The sequence below is a fragment of the Plasmodium malariae genome (genome assembly GCF_900090045.1).
Source record: "Plasmodium malariae genome assembly, chromosome: 3".
In the NCBI taxonomy this organism is placed as follows: Eukaryota; Apicomplexa; class Aconoidasida; order Haemosporida; family Plasmodiidae; genus Plasmodium; species Plasmodium malariae.
Window position 1 is genome coordinate 1,232,965 of NC_041777.1, and position 22,081 is coordinate 1,255,045.

Genomic DNA, 22,081 nt, shown 5'->3' on the forward strand with positions numbered 1-22,081 from the left:
AGTTAATTTACTAAAGACAAAGGCTACATTAAATGAGTTATTACTACGAATGTTAATTTTATAAAAATTGTTTTTACGTAGATATTTCTATTAAAAAAACAAAAAAAATATATAACAAACATAATTTAGAATATTTAAAAATAGTAATGGAAATAGTACTTTATATTATTTGGATGTACTGCAGAACATACTTGGTTGATAACTTATCTCTATAAAGAAGATGATTAATTGAAATATGTATAAAATTTTAAATAGGAAAATAATTGAAGGACGTTAAATTAAAAATTTGGATGCTTGTTACCTCCTAATTTACCAATATCCCATTATACAATTAAGAGAGAAATAAAAGATTTTCAGTTAATGTGTTTATTAAAGATAAATATTTTCTTATATATAATAGTTTTATAAAAGTCTTAATTTAAAGCAGTAAATGAATCGTATGACGAATTTATTGAATAGGTTAGTAAGGTGTTAATTATTATTATAACATAAGAAAAGTCCATACTATAAAAGAGATAATATATAATATACCAAGAGTAAAATATAAAATATACAAAAAAGTAATTATATATATTGTAAATTATACAATATAAAATATAAAGTTTAATTTTAGAAGTATTCTATAAAGATAAATTAGAGTATATAAAAAAAAATTTTATACATATATGAAATATTAAGTGTTTCATTTGCCCTAAACGACCATTAGAAAAGCTTGGATATCAAAAATATTAAATTTATATTAATTTTTATTATGTATATTTTTATTAATAAATTTTATATATAGAATATATTCTCTGTAGTTTCATATTGTAGAAACGTTTTATGTAGAAATAAAACAGTGAACTCAAAAATATTTTATTGGTCATCGTAGACGAATAAAATTGGGATATTTTTATTGATAAAAAAGTTTATTCTTATTATCATGTTAGATAATTAACTAATGCACATAATTTGCTAAAATTTATCAATATATTTTGTTTATATGAAATATAAAGATGATCTGTTAAAAATTAAGATAGCTCACATTAAATCAAAACGTTTAAGGATGTTGTGTTGTAAATATACCTTTATATCATACATATATGTATTTATATTTTCTACTAAAAATATATAATGTATGGTTAAAATATAAATATACATTAATAATATATATACTATATATTTAAGGGATATATTTATAAATTTAATGTTTAAATAATAAAAACCTAATTATAAGATTTTCAAGAATAAAACATATGTTAGCTTACATAATAGAGTAGAATCTCTTGTACAGAACAATGAAACTATTTCTCTATATTTGAGTGCGTAAAATAACAATAGTTTTATTATTTTTGAATATAATACCATATTATTAATGTTTAAAATATACATGATCATAGCAAATATATAATATAACATTAGTATATTAACAATGTATAAGCAATAAAAAATGAAAAATATATCAAGAAAAATGATTTAATGAAAAAGTGAATAATATGAATAACTATAAAAAAATTTAATCTAAATATAAATTTGCATAATAAATCTATATTACTAAAACTATAAAACAAACAAAATATATAAATAGTTGTAAAATATTAAATATATATATTATAGAACTAAAACTTTTTTTTTTTTTAAATATTTTTTATAGGAGTATTTTTTTTAGGAAAATTATTATAAATTTACTATTATATTATTAAAGTAATATGTTTAATATATTATATTTTTATAATTATTCCTAGTTAGCGTAAGTAAGAGTGATCAATAAAAATATTCGTATATGCATATTTCTTGTTGTGAAGATATATTTCTTAAAACATAACCTTTATTTCAGTTATTTTAGTTTAAGACAAGTTATATTTTTACAAATAATTTTAAGAGTTATATATTTGCTTATGAATAAGCTATAAATAATTTATTCTAAACTCTATAACAATCGAATAAAAAGTATCTATATATAAAAGAATTTTCTGTGTATTATTCTTTAATATTTAATATTTTATATATTAAAATATCTTTTTTCTTGATAATATTATGTTATATTGTACATTATTCGATTTGAGTAAAGTTTTAGTGGTATTTTTTTAATGCTACATTAAGTGCTAAAATTGTTATTTTTATAATTTTACATTAATATATATATATATTTTTTTTTGTTAGTATTAAAAGTTATAATACTTCATGTAATTATATTCTTTTCTTTATTATATACGTATATTTCTAAAGACGGTTTTATTTTGTGTATCATAATACTGATAAAAAATTTTAAGATATATTTGTATAATTTTAATTTTTAGTAATAATATATGTACAAGGTTATTAATTCTGAGTAATAAAATATGTCAGAAATAAATTAAATGATACCTATATTTATTATATTATTAGAGCAGTTACGTAGTTGTTGATTTAATTTAATTTTATAAATATTAATTTAATATATACCATAAAATAAATTCATAACGAATGCTATATATATTTATATTAAAGAAAGAATTAGGCAAATACTTTACTAAAACTAAATTATGTGCATAATAACGTATATTATGTAATAATTATTTTTTTTTCTTTATTATAGTTCTTTTAAGTATATATATTTAGTCAAAAAAAAAAAAATTAAGAATTTAGAAGCATTTCATTTAAATGTATTGATATAAGTTAAAAATAATCAAGAAAAGTTGTTGTGAAAAATTTTTTAGCAAAAATAAAAAATTAGTCTTTATTTTCCACTAAACTATACATTTTTTCATGGATTATATAATATAAAATTAATTATACCTATTTAATTATATTATAGCGTATAAAGTACTATATGTGCTTCAGATGAAACTAAATTATGCGTTATAATTGACGTAATATATAATGTTTTTTTTTATGTATTATTAAAACAATTTTTTTATTTATATGAATAATATTTTTAAGAATAATCAAATTTTCTTTTAAAAAAAAATGTTAATAAAATTAGGGTTATTAATATCGTAAAATCCGTAAAATTAGTAATTATTTTTGCAACATGTAGGGAAATGTATTATATATATATTATATACCTTCTATGTATTCTATATAAGCTCAATATTTCTAAATATTTAAAAAACATTTTTTTTCATTTTTATATTATGAAAAAGTTTAATAAAAAAAATTATTTTATCAATGCATTACTTTAATCAATAAAATTATATATTTTGAATATTTATGAATATATTATATTTTTTTTTAAATAAACTTTGCTTTTTTTTGAAAATATTAAGTTAAAAATATTGTAATATACATATAAAGTTTTAATTTTTTTTTTGTAGATGTAAAACTCCACTTAGTTTTTTGCATTATATTAAGTGTTTAAGAAGCAATAATAAAAATAAATATTTTAAACAAATGTAGTATTTTTGTTAATTTGAATTATATTATAATAATATTATTTTATTTCTATCTGAACATATCACAATATTAATGGTCTATAACATGGAGCAAATAATTAAGCTGAAATTATGCATTCAATTTTTTGCGTTTATTATTTTAGCTCCGATATATCATTTTAGCAGTGATGTACTATGATTATTCCATATAAAGACAATTTTATTATTTATATTCTTAGTTTTATATATTAATTAATGATGTTTTTTATCATTTCATTCTGTATTCTAATATGTGACAAATATTTACTCTTCTCTTTTTTTTTAGATCATGTTTAACAAATCACTGAATGTGAAATGGAATCTCGATAGTACATCAGAAGCAATACATTATCGACTACTAGCAAAATATAAAAAGGATCAGGATTCAAATACATTAGGTTTAACAGAAGATATATTAAATAATATGAAATGCAAGAAAATAAAGATATGTAATAATGAAAAATTGACCAAAGGTAAAAACAAACAATCAAACGGAAATTTACTAAATAAGCAGCAATACTACACGGAAATTATAGATTATAATAGTGGAATGTTTGATGGAAAACATTTTCATTTTCAAAAAAAATGGATAAAGAAAAAAGATTTTGATGACATTGTTGAAAAAAAGAGAAGAATTTGTGATATAGATTTAAAGAAAATAAAATTTAGGAATTACGGTTTTGGATTTACTCTATTTTTTATTTTTTTATTCCTGGGAATAGGAATCCCAATATCACCAGGATTAACATTTTTGAAAGTTGAATGGAAAACAATTGAAAGTAATACATTAGGTAATTTTTTTATAATGTTACATGTAAGTTGACAGAATATACAGACAAATATTCTGTAATAGTATTCTTTAGCTTTCTCATGATTATATTATCTGTTATACTTATAATAGCAATTTATAAGATTTTAAGGAATAATGAAAAATATGAAAAAATTAAGTTAATGTCTGAGTAAAATAGATAATAGGGAATATATATCTTTATCTAGAGAAACTTTTAATATGAAAAACTATGATATTATTAGTTATTTACTTAATAAACATGCATGTAATATCAAACGTATTATAAACAGGTGTGTATATCTGATTTCTTCGATATAAAAATATAAATAGTTATATTTTTTATGTTCTTGTGTATTTGAATTTTTTAATGTTTTCGAACAGGTATTTTAAATTATTAATTTAACTCAATATAAACAATTGTATATTAAAATACATTTATATAAAAATATGTTTGTTCATTAAAATTAATAAATGATACCACAATTCATATAATTATTTTGAATTGTGATAATTTATATTCCTGCAAAGTAATTCTTCTTATTATTTTGCATCTCATTCTAGTCTGAAATTATTAATTATTTAGGTTTTTATGAAAACACATTGTAGATTTTAAATAGAGAAATATGTATTTTTTTATATATTATGAAAGGGATCTTATGTTGTTTGATACATTTATACATATATGCATATATATATATATATGTATATATTACTAAGAAGAATAATTAATATTTATTATATAAAGGGTATTTCATTAGAAACATGGAATAAAACATATTTATTGAAAGAATAATTATAGTTACTTTTATTTTTTTTTTGTTGTATAAATATGAATTTAATTTATATCATAAAAAACATAACTTTATAATTATTGGCTACTTATATGTTCTTACTAACTTGGAGATACTGAATCGTTTCAATAAAATAAAAAATTAAAAAAATATATAATTTTACTATTATTATTAATGAGACAGTAACTCAATTTTATAAAAATTACTAAAATATGTATGTTACTAATAGTCGTTAAATGAATAATATATATATATTATTTGTTTGTTTTTATTATTAAAGGATTAAACGGATGAATTAAAATTAATCAAATATTTATGGATCATTTATTGAAATAATTTTCGTTTTAATAATTGTCAGATATTATAAATTTCCCATGAATTTAATTTAACATATCTCAGATTAAATTCTTTAGTAAGTGGGTTAAAATATTGTCATTAAATAAAGCAAAATATATGTATTTATTTCTTGAATAAGACAAAACTTTTAGTTCCAATAAAAAATGATATGTTTCCCACGTTACCCTTCATCGAAAATGGTTAAATGATTTTATAATTAAAAAATATATGTTTTTTTTCAATTTAAGAAAATATCACTAATTAATCTCGTTCATCATATAATTCACATTTTTAATCTATCTTTTAATTAAATTTTTCATTTCTAATTTAACTTAATTCATTGTACCTTTTAGTGTGCATGATTGATGGAGCTTTTAGAATAATACAATAACGTTGTTTTTATAATCTATAAAATTGAACATTTCCTGCTACATATTTCAATAGTTATTTTTATGTTACTAAAAAATGCATTTATTTTTAATTTTATACATGTATAATTTACTATATATGTTTTTTAAAAATTGTATCTCATATTTTTTGGAATTTGTTAAAAGATAACTAATTAAAGCACAAATTTTATTACATTAGTTTTATTTCATTATAAGTATAGATCCGTAAATGGCATATCATATCTACTTATTTTCTTGTCCGTTAATATAAATATAATAAAATTCTTAAAATTATATTTATAATATTTCATCAGTAATATGCTTCCAACCTATTTTTTACACAATAAAAAGTTCTAAATTTATGAATGTCCAATATATGCAAATTCATGAATTTAAGGATTTAATAATATTTTTGAATTCAGATAAAGAATAATAAATTCATATTTAAAATACCTTTAATTTATATTATGGTACTACTTTTAAATAAAATGCAGTTTAATTTTTTGGTAAAAATATATTCACATAAATTCTAGTACTTATATAAAAAAGAAAATATATATTATTTTTTGGAGTTTCGTGTAAGTATTTTTGAATATGTATAGAAAAAATTAAAATATATATATATATGTACGCGTACTATTAGAAATAAAAATAAGTAAGTATAATAATAATTTATACAATACTGGCTTTTACATGATTTTATTCTTTATTAACGATATTATATAATGTATTGTTCTAAATAAAAATCTTATAATAATTTGTTCAGAATATTAATTATACATAAGTTATTTAAGTATATAATAATTTTTTTTAGATTTTTCTAATAGTATACATTTCATGAAAAAAACTTATAATAAATTATGTCCTAAAGTATTTACAAAAATAAAAGTCATAATTATAGATATAAGTTCAAAACATCAACTCATGCATATATTTTTTTTTTTTCATGTTATTATTTTTCAAGCATTATAATGTACAATATTATCATTTTTCTTTGAATTAAACAAAAGTATAGTAAAAATTTTTTTTAGCTATATTATCCCATGTAAATTGAATGTACGATTAAATGTATTAGTGTCTACGTATATAAGTACTGCTTAATAGTTGTTAATAATGTTTTTATTTCTTTGGATTATTATAAAAATAATTTTTTATGTAACTAGATATGCATGTAAGAAAAACTGGAAAAAAAAATGAATAACATTTAATACTAATAGTACATGAAAATTATGGCTTTAAATAAATCCAAATGGATACAGAAACATAACGTATTATTTAGGAATAATAATATAAAGCAGAAATAGAGAAAAGATATATATATAAGGATATACTAATATATTTAAAAAAAATAAAATGACTATTAATATATGTTAATAAATATATTTACCATCATATATTTCTTTTTGGAAAATCGTTGCAATTATATGTAAAAATAATAATATATATCTGTAAAAATTATTTGTTTTATTTTTTGTGCATATCGAGTTTTTATATATTTTTTTTAAGTCTTTTCGTACATTTGTAATATCACTTTTAATATATTTACATTTTTTTGAGGTATTTTTTCTTTTTTCTTGTTTTCATATTTAAAAATTTATTTTATCGAGGTTATAATATTGTATTTTACTGTAAAAAATTTTTTAAGAAAAATGTTTAGTATTTATGAATATTAGGTTAATATACTATAAATAATAAAAATTATCGTTATATATTAAGGGAACTGATTATGTTTAGATGTGAATAACAGTCTACATTTATTAATATAAATTTGATTTCCATAATAACTGTATATTTTAGATTATTAATATTGTGCAATACAATACTCTTGCATAAAATGAAACGTAAGTATATTTAATATCATATAATTACAATTATATTATTGTTCATTAAATTCCGTTTTATAAAAGTTACTTGAATAACTTTGATATAATAAACTGATAATAAAAAAGTATATGAATTTTTATTTTTTAATACATACCTAAATAATTAATGAACTAGGCTTGTTATGATAATGGTACATTTAATACTAGAAATATTTTTTTTTTTTTTTTTTTTATTATTTTTTATTAATAATACACCTAAATATGTACATTTAACAAAATAGATTAAGTAGTTTATTAGAAGTATTTAGAAACGTTAAATTTATAAATAATTATATGAATTAAATTTAATTAAAAGTGTAATTTTATAATATCTTTATATAAAAAAAAAAAATATATAATTCATCTTCAAAGTATATATTATTTATAGATTTGATAGTATGATATAAATACAATTTCTTTAATATATAATAAACTAATAGAGAATGAAAGTGTTATTATTAATGTATAATGAGAAATTGAATAAAATACTAATTTCTTAATTTATTATTACTATTATTATGTTGTCATGATGATTATCATTAATTAAAAATAATAACCTGCTTCTTCAAAAAGTATTATTTATAAAATTATAAATTATAACGGAAAAACAAACTTAATCTTATTTATTATTTTTTGAATATAGAAAACAGCCATTTATCTATATTCTATATATTCTATAGATTCTATATTCTGCATAAAGAGTACTTGGAAAAAATAAGTAATCTTTAGTTTTGTTTTATTATATTATTTAAAGAGAATTAATAACAAAAATAATTTATTTACACTACTACATTAAATTATGTCTATTTAATATTAAGGATAAATTTAGATTTTTCATTTTGATAAAAAATGAGATTTTAGTGAAAATATAATATAAAAATACTTTAATGTTTTTTTAATGTTCTATTTCTTTGTCTATATTGTACAATATATTACAGTTACATACATTTTATTTTTTACGAAAAAAAAAAAAAAAAGGATAAATAAAATTTAAATTAATAAATAATTATACTATCCTCCATCTTTAAAAAAATATTATACTATTGTTAACTTTTTATTTAATATATTTCAATATTAAATATCTATATAATGGATGAAAGGAAGAAATTATTGTTTTTAATTAATCTTGCGATGTTTATTTTTTTATCTTGGATAGGAAACTTCACAAGTGAACTGGTATTATAATAATATTTATGAATATTTACATTATTCAGATTGTTATTGTTTTAATTTTATTCGTAATTTTTTTTGGCAAGAAATTTTTTATTTTTTTAAATTACTAATATTTGCTTTGTTATTTTAGAGTACCTTTAAAAAATATTTAGATGAAAAATACAATGGTGTTAAAAAATTAGACACAAGAATTTATCGATTACTATCAAAATATAGAAAGAACATAAATTCATGTATTTTAGGATTAAGAGAAGTGATACCATATAATGTAGAGAACGAAAAAACAAATATATGTAATAATGTGAAGAGAGACATATCAAAAAAGAGCAAATCAAATGGATGTTCTTTAAATAATGAGGAAAGTCATAAACTAAATAAAAAAAGTAAATCTTGTATTTTTGAAACAAAAAAATATTCCCGTCTGGAAAAAAAAATATTCAAAGAACTTGATTATGAGAATTTTCTTAAAAGTAATAGGACAATTAGTGATAAATTATATAAGAGAATAGTACTTAAAAAATACGGAATACGACTACTCCTACCTTTATTACTCCTTTTCTTATTATTATTATCACTAATATTAGACTATTCTGGTGGTACAGGACTTTTAGGAGGATTGCGTGAGGTATTGAATGCCTTCTCCCCAAATCTTTGGAAAACGTTAGGACCAAAATTGAATATACTTTTAGGGAGGTATTGGTCTGAAATATTAAAACCGTTTTTCGAAGCGTCAGTATGGAAGAAAGATAAGTGGGTAACGGAAATCCATGTATCGTGCAATTTATTTGGTTTTCTAATATATTTCATACCCTTCATTATATTAGGTGTCACACTTATAACAGGGGTTATTTACTATCATAAAAAAGTTAAAAAATTTGAAAAAATTAAATTAAGGAAGAAATAAAACGCATAGAAAGATCTATGTTTCTTCTTGTAATTAAGTCATAAATATAAGATAACACACGAGATATCTATAGTTATGAGCTTATCAAATACATTCATAATTGCTTAAATATTTTAAATACACCTAACCCCACACGAACTCCTTAGTGCCCAAGTATAGATTATGTTCTTAGCTTTTCAGTGAATTTGAACGTTTTAATATTTTCTCATGAGTATTATAAAATATCTTCCAAGTTTAGCTAAATATCTTTGTCATCATATACATATATATTTTATATTTAATTAGATTTTTATAGAAAAACTATATGTGTGAAATAAAATTAATATATAACATAAAATTTAAAATATTTTTATTAAGTACTTGTGTTAATTTATGTTTTAGTTAAAGATTGTTTATTTCTACTTTATATATTGTTCTAGTCTAAAATAGTTATTCTTTCATGTTATTAGGAATATGTATTATTTACTTTAAATTAGTAATACATATGTAATGTTTTGAATTTAGTGAAAGAAGGTGAATGTATTTAGATTTATGGATTTTTATAGGTATTTTTACTAAAAAACTTAAATTTCATTCTATAAAATATGTTTTGTGAGAAACATCTTATAAAATATTTTTATTGTAAAAGCAAATTAAATTCACTTTTAGTTTATTTCGCTTGTCATAAATTTAAAGTGAGAGATGTACGATAAAAGAATATAGTTATTAAGTACAGATTATTTACATTTATTTACCAGGTTATTGCTTCCTTATAATTACTATTAAAATGAAAACTTAAAATTATTTATAAATGTACTTAACGGTGGTGTTAACCAAATTCTGTACAAACTAATTAAATATATATTTTATTTATAATATATAAATAAATTAAAAATATATATATATTTTTATTTTTTACATTATTAAGATATTATATTGATAAATTAAATATAATAATATATTAATAGATAATATATGTAAATTACTTTTTTTTTTTTTACTTATTATAGTAAAATTTTAATATGTATATATATCTGTAAAAAGATATATTAGAATTATTAGTACAAAACAGTATAAGTTTTTTCTACGAGCATACAATATTCTGCAGGTATTTATATATATATATATATATATCTTATTTTCCATATATGCATTTTTATTTAATAAAGGGTTAATATGTTATTAAAGACACACATAATATACTTTATATAGAGATAATAATCCAATTATATTTATAACACTCATTTTTTAGATAAAACTGGAAAAAATATATTATTTTATTTTTGAGATAATTCTTACTTATAAAATATTATATTTTTAGTTGAGTTTTAATTTTTCTACTTCAAAATTATTTTTTTTTTCAGCAAGAAATTAATTAAATAAAGGTAATATATATGTTTAACATAAGAATGTAATGGTAGTAATTCTCATTATTAGATTAAATTTATTAAATTTTGTTCTTTATCGGTTCAAATGAAAATTATAATATAATATTAAAACATGTTTCAGTTATCACATTTACATAGATATTATAAGGTACTGTTTAGTAAATTAAATAGCACGTGTATAATTTTTTTTAATATGTATATATTTAAGATGTGCAGAATATAACACTAAAATATATTGATTGTTCTGAATAATATCGTTGAAATATTACTAAATAAATTTTAATATAATTTTTATTTTTTTGTTAATGTTTAATAAAGTTATAATTTATGAAATAATGTTTTTTTCAGTTAATATTATGTATTAGTACAAAAAGGTATTTTCAATTATTATTTAAAATATTTGCAAGAAATAACAAGATATATTAATATAATTTTAATATTTAATAATTTTGCGCAACAATTTACCAAGCTAGTGTATTTTACAAACTTATCAATAAATTAAAGGTATGATTGATTATTTTATTACTATGGATCATTGTTAATTTAATTATATTTAAAAAAAAGTACCTAAATATTTATTATAAAAAAGCTCAATAACAAAAATATATATTCATATTTACATTTGGTTTAATAAAAAGAACATAATATTCATCCAAGTTTATAATTATATTAATACATTACATATAGTAATTACTTCATCATTTATATATTTTATATATTTTTTCTTTTTTGCTTCTTATTAAATTATTTCTAAACATGTACATTAGGAAAAAAAGAAAAAATATTTAAGTCTATAGCTTTACAAAATTTTCATTCGTAAATAATGATATAAATATTAAATAATAAAAAAATATGACTTTAAAAAATTATATTAAATGTATAAAAGATCCCTCATTATTTATCTTTAAATAATATAGAGTTTCGTGCATTAGTTAGTATTTATATTTTTTATTTTTAAATATATCATTGTATATAAAGGTGTTAATATGTTATGTACTACTAATGCAAGAACTATAAAAAATAAAATGCAGTATTTTGTATAATATATATTTTCCTGCATTTATTATTATAAATATATTATTTCCAAAATATCACTTTTCTAAAAAGAAATATTTTTTCCAAAATTAAAATTATTAATAGAAAAAAATCAATAAAAATGTTAATTATTCTCTTAATATATAAACAAATGTTTTATCTGCATTATCTGAATTCTATACTCTATGTCAAAACAGTATATAGTAATGTTAAAAAATCATATATTTTTTTATAATTATTAAATTTATTGGAAATAAATTTATTTAATTTTTTAAATATATTGAATTATATATCATTAGTATTTGTGAATGAATATAAATTATAATATTTTTGTTAATGTTAATTTATTATAAATAATATTAAGATAAAAATTATATAATATATTTTTAAAGTTATTTTTTCTTGATTACGTTTTAAAATGAAATGTCATATACATTTTACTAAGTTCTTACGAAAAAATGAAAAAATAAAAATAAAATAAAATATCATTTATCATTAGGAGTATATTATAAGATTGATAAATTTTTTCTTATTGCATATATTTAATTTTTACTAATATATATCATGGAACGAAAAATTAAATTAAACTTTTTATTTAAAATTTTTATGTTTATCTTTTTAATTTGGATATGTCATTTTGATAATGATATGGTAAGATAATATTATTTAATGATATTTGTGTTATTCATATTTTTTGCGTCATATTATTATTATTACTTTGTTAGAAAAAATTTATATATTTTTTAAACCATGTATATTTATTTTTTTAGAGTATCGATAATGAATATTTGTATAAAAAGTACTTTGCTGATATAAAAAAAGTTACAAGATCATATCGATTACTAGGAAAGCATAAGAAGGAAAAATGTTCAGATATTGTACATATAAAAGGTGATATACCAACTATCAGGGAATACCAAAAATTGAATACTTATAATAGTATAAAAGTAAACAAAGGCATAAATAAAAAGCAAAATGAATGTTCATTATATAATGCAGGAGGTTATGAACATGGTGGGAGAAGTAAAAATTCTGTGCACTACGGAAGAAATTCAAAATTAGGAAAAAGAAAATTCGACAAAATGTACTATAGAAATACACTTAGGAATTCTACTATTGCAGATTTTAAGTTTTTAAAAGATGTTACAAAAGAAAAAGCAGTTCTTATTTGTGTTTTATTGAGCTACCATGCAGTAAGTGGAATAATACTAAGTTTTTTAATACCAACCCAAAATGTAAAAGGTAAAATTATGATTTCAAAGCTTTGGTATTATGGAGAAATTGTAGCATTTTCTATATTTACATTTATAGTTATACTATCTTTTATTTATCTCTTCAGGTTTATTGCAAAGTATATAAAGATAATAAATAAGAAACGTGAAATACATAATACTGCGTATCCTTCTATTAGTAAAATCTTTCATAGCAGTTATAATATATAATTCCATAAGAAATATACACAAATAATATATCTATATAAAATTATAATTTATAAAATCAAATATGTATATCTGGATTTTTTGATAAGCAAAAGTATAAATATGCTTTTTTTTTTTTTTGTTATTTTAAATGTTATAATGTTTTTTACATTGAATTTTAACTTATCTTTTGACCTTGATTTGATGTTATTGTCCATAAACCTATTTGTTTATTTATTAAGATTTTTTTGAAAAATATATATGGGTATATATAAATATATATAAGTTAATTCTGTATTGTTTGTGTTGATAACTTATCTTAATTTTTAGAGTATACTGTAAAAACTAGCCTTAATTTTTTTTTTGCTTTATCTGTTTCTAAAATTAACTGATTATTTGTTGTGTACATCAAAAAACCTATTATTCGTTTTTAATTAAAAGTAATGATGTGTTGATTATTATCTGATGAAAAGGATTCAACAGTATTTAGTTGTATGGATATATATATATATATATATATATATATATATATATATAGAAATAAAAACAAATGTTATGTTTATTATATGTTATAAGCTTTAAGATAAACACATTATGAAATACAATTGTTTATAAATTCTTTCTTAATATTTTTTTTATTTTTTTGAATGGTCTAAATATGAAGTTATATATATATAAACATATCCTTTCTAAATAGATTTTTGAGATTAGTTCTTATGGTAAATATTTTAATTTTACTTTAGATTCAATTTCTTTTATCTATTTTGTTAACTTATGTGTGTTGCTTAATATACAATTAATTCTTTTTTAAAAAGTAAAAGAATAAATTGCGAAATTTTGAAAAATTGTAATATTTTTTTATTTACATACATAATAAAAAAAAGATTAAAAGGAATACAATTTGAACTATTAAATTATTTTTATAATATGCCAAAATTGATTTTTTATTTCAAAATTATTTCTTTAAATATAAATAAAAATAATTTTTTTATTACTCAAACTGTTATTTTTATAATAATTAAATTATTAATAATATATGTAGAATTTTTACGTGAAATAAGAAAATGTTTCTTATAAATTAGTTATGTTAAAAATATTTTTAATTGATGTTACATAAATAAATCATTAACGAAGTATTGCTTTATTAATTTTATACTTTTCTTTTACTGTATCTCATCATAAAATTCACTATATATATGTAGTTTAATAGATCATTAAAACAAAGAAAAAAAAAAATTATTAAAAAATAAAAAAACTTAAATGATGTCTTTATATTAATATGAATTACAAAGAATAATCTGAGCAATTATTTCCGTATTAAATTTATGATTACTATAAATATATAGGCATTAAAAATAAAATTGAATACCAAATTATCATCTAAATATTCATATATATACTTTTTATATGAATATGTCGATATTTCAATAATAATGTATAATTTCAATATTACATATTTTTTTGTTTTATTATTCTGAACGTGGTATTATGTATAATCTAATAAATCGCATATTTAAATTAATGATTAAAATCCAGGTATATAATAAAATCCAAGTTCATGCATAGTAATATGAAATAATTTAAACGTTTAAGTATTCTGAAATTTCTAATTGAATAATTATAACCTTATATGTAAATATTCCACGATGAATAACGAGATTCCCATTTCAAAACATTTAACTTCTATTAAAATGTATATATAAAGGGTTCTAAGGAAATTAAAAAAAATGGATTATATTAAAATATCTGAAGAAAAAAATTACCTTTAATTTTTTCTTATACTTTATATATTATTATGTTACTTGCTAATATATTTATAAAATATTTTGTGCATTTTTCCTTTTGTATAAAGTAAATTAAAATGAAATTAAGAAATATAAATATCCTTTGTTGATATTTTACTATATTTTGGTGAAAATATTGAAACGGTAATGCATTGTTATGCATGTTTTTTATTTATCATATATAGATTTCTTTATTACTCTTGATTAACATAAATAAAAAAGTGGATTTTAGAGAAAAGAAAATTAAGAATAGAACTTTAGAAAAATGTATTTATGAATTAATGTAAAATGGATAGCATTCTTACTGTTAAAAATTGATCAAAGATAGAAATAATATACTAATGATCATTTATCAATATTCCTACTACCGTGAGATACATAGGATATATTATTTGATTACAAGGTTAAAAGTTCTGTATAATTTTTTATAAATTTATTTGTATATAATTTTAAGAAAACAAGTAATAATAAAAATTTAAAATAAACTTAGTTATAAATAAAATACATTTATTTTTTATTTATTGAATAATATTTTTATTTTATATTTATTCTTTTTTTTTATATAATAATGTTGTAAGTGTTCTGTTTCATATTTATTTTTGTACTTTTTTTTTTTCTTTTTTTTTTTAATACTTAACTAATTTTACTTCATATTATTGTGCAAGCAAATAAAAGTTTGTTGAATAGTGTTGTGTTATTTATTTAAGTTTTAAAATTATTTGTTTGGCATTTTAAAGAACATCAAATGCATAACTTTATTTTTGTGTTGCTGATTCTTACAGTAGTATTTCATTTATATTATCCTTTTCTTTTTATAAATTTTATACAGTCATGTTTGTAATATTTATACACACTCAATCGTTTCCTTATATTTAGTGTGTCTTACTTATTAATGAATAACCCACTTATATGCAGCATTTATGTCACTAAATATTTGATTTTTTAATGCATATAATATATACAGTAATATTTGTATTAAACTACTCTTTGAGATTGATAACCTATATTATGAAAACTTTCTTCATAATTTCTACTTACTTCTTCACATGTGTTTACTAAGGATTCTCTTTTTTTTTCTTCTACTTCAATAAGTTGAATTATTTTTTTCCTTTGTAAACGACTATGTAACCATGATTTCATTGGAGTAAACTGTACAAAAAAAAAAAATATTTATATTCTTAAAAATATAATTTTTTTGTTTTGGTAATTAAATGTAAAATTGAATATATGCATTGTCGTAGAATTTTCTCCCTAATAAGTAAATTTTTTATTAACCTCATATAAAAAAAATAAGGCAAAATATGTTAGTAACAAGAAGGTTGTTAAACTGGCAGGAAAAATAAACTCTTTAGAGGAGCTAAAATTTTTGTTACATGAAGACAAATCGTTATATTGTTCACTGTTTCAACATATGCTTTCTTAAAATTTCTTAACGCTTCACAAAATTCGTTCAATATATTCTCTTCATATTCCTTGCAATGCTCAATATAAAATTCATAACAACCTTTAGGATTTTTACAACTTGTATATGTATTTTTCTGAGATGTAGAATTTTTAAATTTCGGATATAATTTGTATAGGTTATTAAGTTTTGTTTAAATATTATCGTCAAGTTTTTTTATTTCTTTCTTGCATATATTTTCTGTTTTGGACGAAAATTCATTATATCCCTAAAACCAATAAGGATTTTTATTATAAATTTTATCAGAAATTATCCTGTAATTTAAGTATTTAAGAGGTTTCAGGCTATGGAATTTATAACAATTATTTATCTCAATTAAATATCTACAAATCTCTTGACACACAGTGGTAAAATTATCATAATTAATTGATGAACATTTGATTCTAGGATTTCCACCAAGTCCACTACTATTCCATGTATCTGATATAGCTTTATTATTAAAATCATCTCTATATTTAAGATATAATGTCACAGTATTCTCCTAAAAATAAAAAAAGTATAATAATAATATATAAATAGACAAATTTATATTTTCATTAAACAAATTTATGTATCATTTCTAGAAAAATGAATGCTTGGCTATAATGACAAATATAATAATTATAATATAAAAATAAAATTTGCGTTTTCTTCCGTACTATTAGTCACCATTGTATATAGATTTACGTGAATTAAATAGCAAAAATTAAATTGGTGTAATATTAATATTTATATAAATGAAAAAATATAATTAATATGTTTATATGTGGTTTGTAACTTTTTTTCATACAGAAAATTTTAAAAACAAAATACACAGGAAAATTTCCTCTTTACTTTTTAATAGTATTAAAATAAAGTAGCATAATTAGTAAAATATGAAATAAACTGTTCTAACAGTCAATATAATTATTTGAAAAAAAAAGGTTGTTTTATTGTAAATGAAAATAATTTTAGAGGAAATTGCTTTTTTCTGTTTGTTTATTTATATGAATCTCATATATTTGTACTGATATATTATACAAATAAATAAAATAATTGCAGTTCATTCTAATATACATTTCCTATTATAATGTAATATCAATTTAGGAATATTTTGGACATTTTAAAATAATATAAATAGATAAATGTTTACTATATATAAAGTATAGATGTTTCTCTTTTATTTTATTATAATTGTTTTTGTTGTTAAGATTATAACTCTCATATTATTTCATTTAATATTTATAATAAGTTTTAACAATATATACACTGGTTAAGAATCTGAACTTCACGAATTTTACTAAAATTAAAAATTAATTAAACGAACAGTAATTTTAAATAAAATGTAAGTAATGTATGTGACAACAAGAATTTATTACTTAAATTAAGAATATACATTCTGTAAAAACTTGTTTCAATTATAAATGTAATATTCGATAAATAGACTATATCATACAATTATAAAGTAATCTGTGAATTCTCTCTATCATAATGTATATGGAAGTTAAAGTTTTACTTTTACCTTTATAACATTTAACTTTTTATAATATATATTTTTATATTCTATATATAAATATATGTAGAAACATTAAATATTTTTACATTTTAAATTGATTATAATTATATAACAAATATAAAAGTTGAAAAAATTTAATTAACTTTTAAATAATATAAGTATTTCATAGTATGAATATTACATACATAAGTACATCATAAAATTGTTATAGAGGTCTTGACAATACTATAACCTCTAATATATTATAATTTAAATATAAATCTTTATATTATAAATAAAGATATATTATACTGTTTTGTAAGAAATTTATTTATGGAATTTTAACATTATTAATCTCTAATTTTGTTGAAATTGCTCTACTATAAATTCATATTGAAAGTCCCACTTAGATAATTATTAGATTTATTAATCATATGCTAAGTAATTTTGAATATATATAAATTAGAACATGAAACACCTTAAATATTTCAGCATTTTTAAAAACATATAATTGGACATTGATACCTTAATATCAATATTTTTTATATATATACTTAGCAAAAATAACAACGTTGTTAATACAACTTTTAATGTTTTTTAATTATATATTTTTATCTTAATAAATATTAAAAGTTATGATATTTTATGAAGCCACATTGTTTTCATTATATGACATAAGCTTGTATTTAACTCTTGTTGGTTTAGGTTCAAGTTATTAGTACTATATATTCAAAAATTGATAATTCAATTTTAATTTGTAATGGTTAGATACATGATAGACAATTAATTTGCTTATTATGAAGTTTTACCAATCAAAGAAAAAATACATTTATTATATTTTGATTACACTTGCATAACAGTGTATTTAATAATATAATATACGAATTAATTTAATATTTATTACCAAATAAATTAGTAACAAAAATAAAAATTTCTTTTTATTCCAAATATTAATATGCAAATATATTAGTGAACCAAAGTTATTAGGATTTAGTATATTTTATATAGGAATTACTTCATATTTTTTTTTTTTTTTTTTTTTATATTACTGCTAAAATATATATATATATTAAAAAATAAAAAATTGAATAATATCCTTAAATTTACAAAATTTGAATTTAGAAATGTTAATATAAATAATATATAATTAAAAATTATTCCATTTAAAAATTATATAGTAGCGATAAATATAAATTCTTATTTGCGTTTAAAGTAAGTATTTTTTGTGGAATATTTCCTATGTTCTATATTTTATTTTTAAAATATATTATTGTCCATAAAAGAAATGCATAAATTTACCTATTAACTAATATATCAGCTATTAAAAACATGATAGAAAAGGTCGTACAGTTTATTGTTTTTTTCATTTGTTGCTACTATTATTATATTGTTATAATAATTAATAATTTAATAGGCATAACAAGTTTTACAAAAATACAATTGTTATGTTAAAAATATTAATAGAAACGTATCAATAAAAACAGTAATATTTTTATTAAAACATAGAGCAAATCATTATATACATTCTCTACGTTCTCTATATATTCAATATTTCGATGTATTAAGAATTAAAATATATCGTTTTTTATTTTGTTTTGAAAATAATTAATAAATATTTACTTAATATACTGTAATAAATTAATAATTTACATATTTTGTATATTTATTAATTAATTTAAATTACTTCATTTTAATTAATTTTATTTTTATGTACATATAGTTAAGATAAAAAATTTATAATATACATTTAAATTTACATTTGATTATCTGAGTTGTAAAAAAAATCATAGTTACATAGTTTTCATTATGTTTTTACGAAAAAATATAAAAAACAGATTAAATAAAAAGTAATTGTATATTTCATTTTTAAAAGAGTACCATATTTTGTTGATTATATCCTTACTTAGTGTATTTCTATATAATGGAAAAAAAAATAAAGTCACTGTTATTTATTAAAATTCCTAAGTTTACCCTTTTAAGTTGGATATGTTATATTTACATTTATATGGTATGATATTATTATTTAAATATATTTATGTTATTCTTATTTTTTGTGTTTTATTTTTGTTAGTACTTATTTTAGTGTGCGATTATTTATTTGTTCGATATTCACTTTTTTTTCGGGATTTTTTAGAGTACATTTAATAAATATTTGGATGAAAATTGCAATTATAGTAGAAAAATTTATGGAACAACATATCGTATACTGTCAAAATATAAACAAGATAAATATTCAAGTAGCGTAAGTTTAAAAGAAGAAATGACAAATAATGGAATGAAAAAAAAGGAAGATATATCTAATAATATGGAAGGGTACACTGGAAAAAGAAAACATTCAAATGGAACTCCATTAGAATTTAGAGGAAACTGTAAATCATATATGAAAAAAAACAAGTGTATGTTTGAAACAAAAAATTATTCCTACTTTGAAAAAAAAATATTTAAAGAAATGGATTTTATGGATTTTCTTAAAAACAACAAGATAATTAGCAATAAGTTTTACAGAAAAATAATACGTAAAAAATACGTACTACCATTTGTTTTACCGTTATTAATATTCTTTTTGTTATCAGTACTGCTCATAGTAGATTTATCATGGAGTTTCGTAGATGGAAAAGGATTGTGGGAGGCAATAGGATTTTCGACAATTTTAGTAGAATCGGGAAAAAGTGGGTGGTTGAATGCAGTATATACGTCTCTGAAAGATGTAAAAGGCTTTTGGACAGGCATTGGAGAAACGCCTAATAGTATCAGTGAATTCCATGTATTATTAAAATTATTTAGAATCCTAATATATAGCTTACCGTTTTTAATATTAGGTATAACACTTATATCAAGGGTTGTTTATTATCATAAAAAAGTTAAAAAATATGAAAGAATAAAATTCAGACAAAGATAAAATTAATAATGAGTTACATACTTTTTTCTGTAATAAAATAATCAATGTGAACTAATAATTACAATATATATAAATATACATAATAAACATATCAATTATTGCTTAATTCTTGTATATGAACATACAGATAAGGGAATTCTTGATGAACAAGTTAAAAAAATTCTATCTTAGTTTTTTTGTGAATAAGAATGTTTTAATATATTTCTATTTGTAGTTTATAGTTTGAGCTTTAATGTAAATAATGGCTTCGGGTATATTAATGTATTCTAGTAAATTTGTATAAGTATATGTTTTTGTACGTTATTATAACTATATAAAAAGATTATCTATACAATTTTATCAACATTTTGTGGTGATTTATATTTTAACTATAATAAGATTTCTTTTTATTTGATCTCTTTCTAATCTAATATGTTTATATGTTGATATATTTAGATAAATGTTTAATTAGATTTATATTAAAAAAGGATGTATTACATTTTTCATATAACAATTAAATGCGAATGCATATTGTTGTATTGATACATATATATTATATAAGGAAATATTTAATAATTATTATATAAATACGTTTATTAATAATGTGTTATAGAACTTATTTATTTAAACGTCCTTCTAACAAACATTTATTTTTTTTTTAATGGTTTAAAGAGAAAAAATGTATATATATAAAATTATTATTTTTATTAAATATTTTTTTATTTATAATCGATTAACTTAGGATTTCTACATATGATCAGTTAATGTATGGCTAAACACTTTTCATTTTTTATAATTGAGCTTAATTTTAAAAAATTACTTAAATATATATTATACTGAATATTTATAAATAGTTCAAGTTATTATTTTTTATTTTTTAAAATATAAAATGATTATATTAATGAATTAAATGTACTTATATATTAATAGATAATATGAATTATTTTTTTTTTTTTGCCTTTCATAATAGTAAAATTTATAATATATCAATACTTCACTAAAGAAGTGAATTATAATTAGGTGTCATGGATAAATATATATTTGTTGTGAATTCATCTAATAATTTGC

The 22,081-nt window shown here is 18.4% G+C and overlaps 4 protein-coding genes and 1 pseudogene across 4 annotated transcripts, besides 1 other annotated feature; 4 read left to right on the plus strand and 1 right to left on the minus strand.

Moving 5' to 3' along the window:
- Window positions 1–3,426: 3,426 nt before the first annotated feature.
- Window positions 3,427–4,194, plus strand: PmUG01_03034500 (fam-m protein; the record flags this gene model as incomplete). Its single annotated transcript, XM_029003083.1, has 2 exons — window positions 3,427–3,522; window positions 3,658–4,194. 2 exons carry the CDS (start codon window positions 3,427–3,429, stop codon window positions 4,192–4,194), a joined length of 633 nt encoding a protein of 210 aa, XP_028859552.1.
- A 4,434-nt stretch (window positions 4,195–8,628) lies between these two features.
- Window positions 8,629–9,616, plus strand: PmUG01_03034600 (fam-l protein; the record flags this gene model as incomplete). Its single annotated transcript, XM_029003084.1, has 2 exons — window positions 8,629–8,715; window positions 8,843–9,616. 2 exons carry the CDS (start codon window positions 8,629–8,631, stop codon window positions 9,614–9,616), a joined length of 861 nt encoding a protein of 286 aa, XP_028859553.1.
- Window positions 9,617–12,582: 2,966 nt separating this feature from the next.
- PmUG01_03034700 (Plasmodium exported protein, unknown function) lies at window positions 12,583–13,460 on the plus strand (the record flags this gene model as incomplete). The annotated part of the gene is made up of 2 exons (XM_029003085.1): window positions 12,583–12,669; window positions 12,789–13,460. The coding sequence occupies 2 exons, from the start codon at window positions 12,583–12,585 to the stop codon at window positions 13,458–13,460; spliced, it is 759 nt and encodes a 252-aa protein (XP_028859554.1).
- A 2,735-nt stretch (window positions 13,461–16,195) lies between these two features.
- On the minus strand, window positions 16,196–17,333 carry PmUG01_03034800 (annotated as a pseudogene).
- Window positions 16,196–17,333: a sequence feature (PIR protein, pseudogene).
- A 2,723-nt stretch (window positions 17,334–20,056) lies between these two features.
- PmUG01_03034900 (fam-l protein) lies at window positions 20,057–21,034 on the plus strand (the record flags this gene model as incomplete). Its single annotated transcript, XM_029003086.1, has 2 exons — window positions 20,057–20,143; window positions 20,270–21,034. 2 exons carry the CDS (start codon window positions 20,057–20,059, stop codon window positions 21,032–21,034), a joined length of 852 nt encoding a protein of 283 aa, XP_028859555.1.
- Window positions 21,035–22,081: the final 1,047 nt, after the last annotated feature.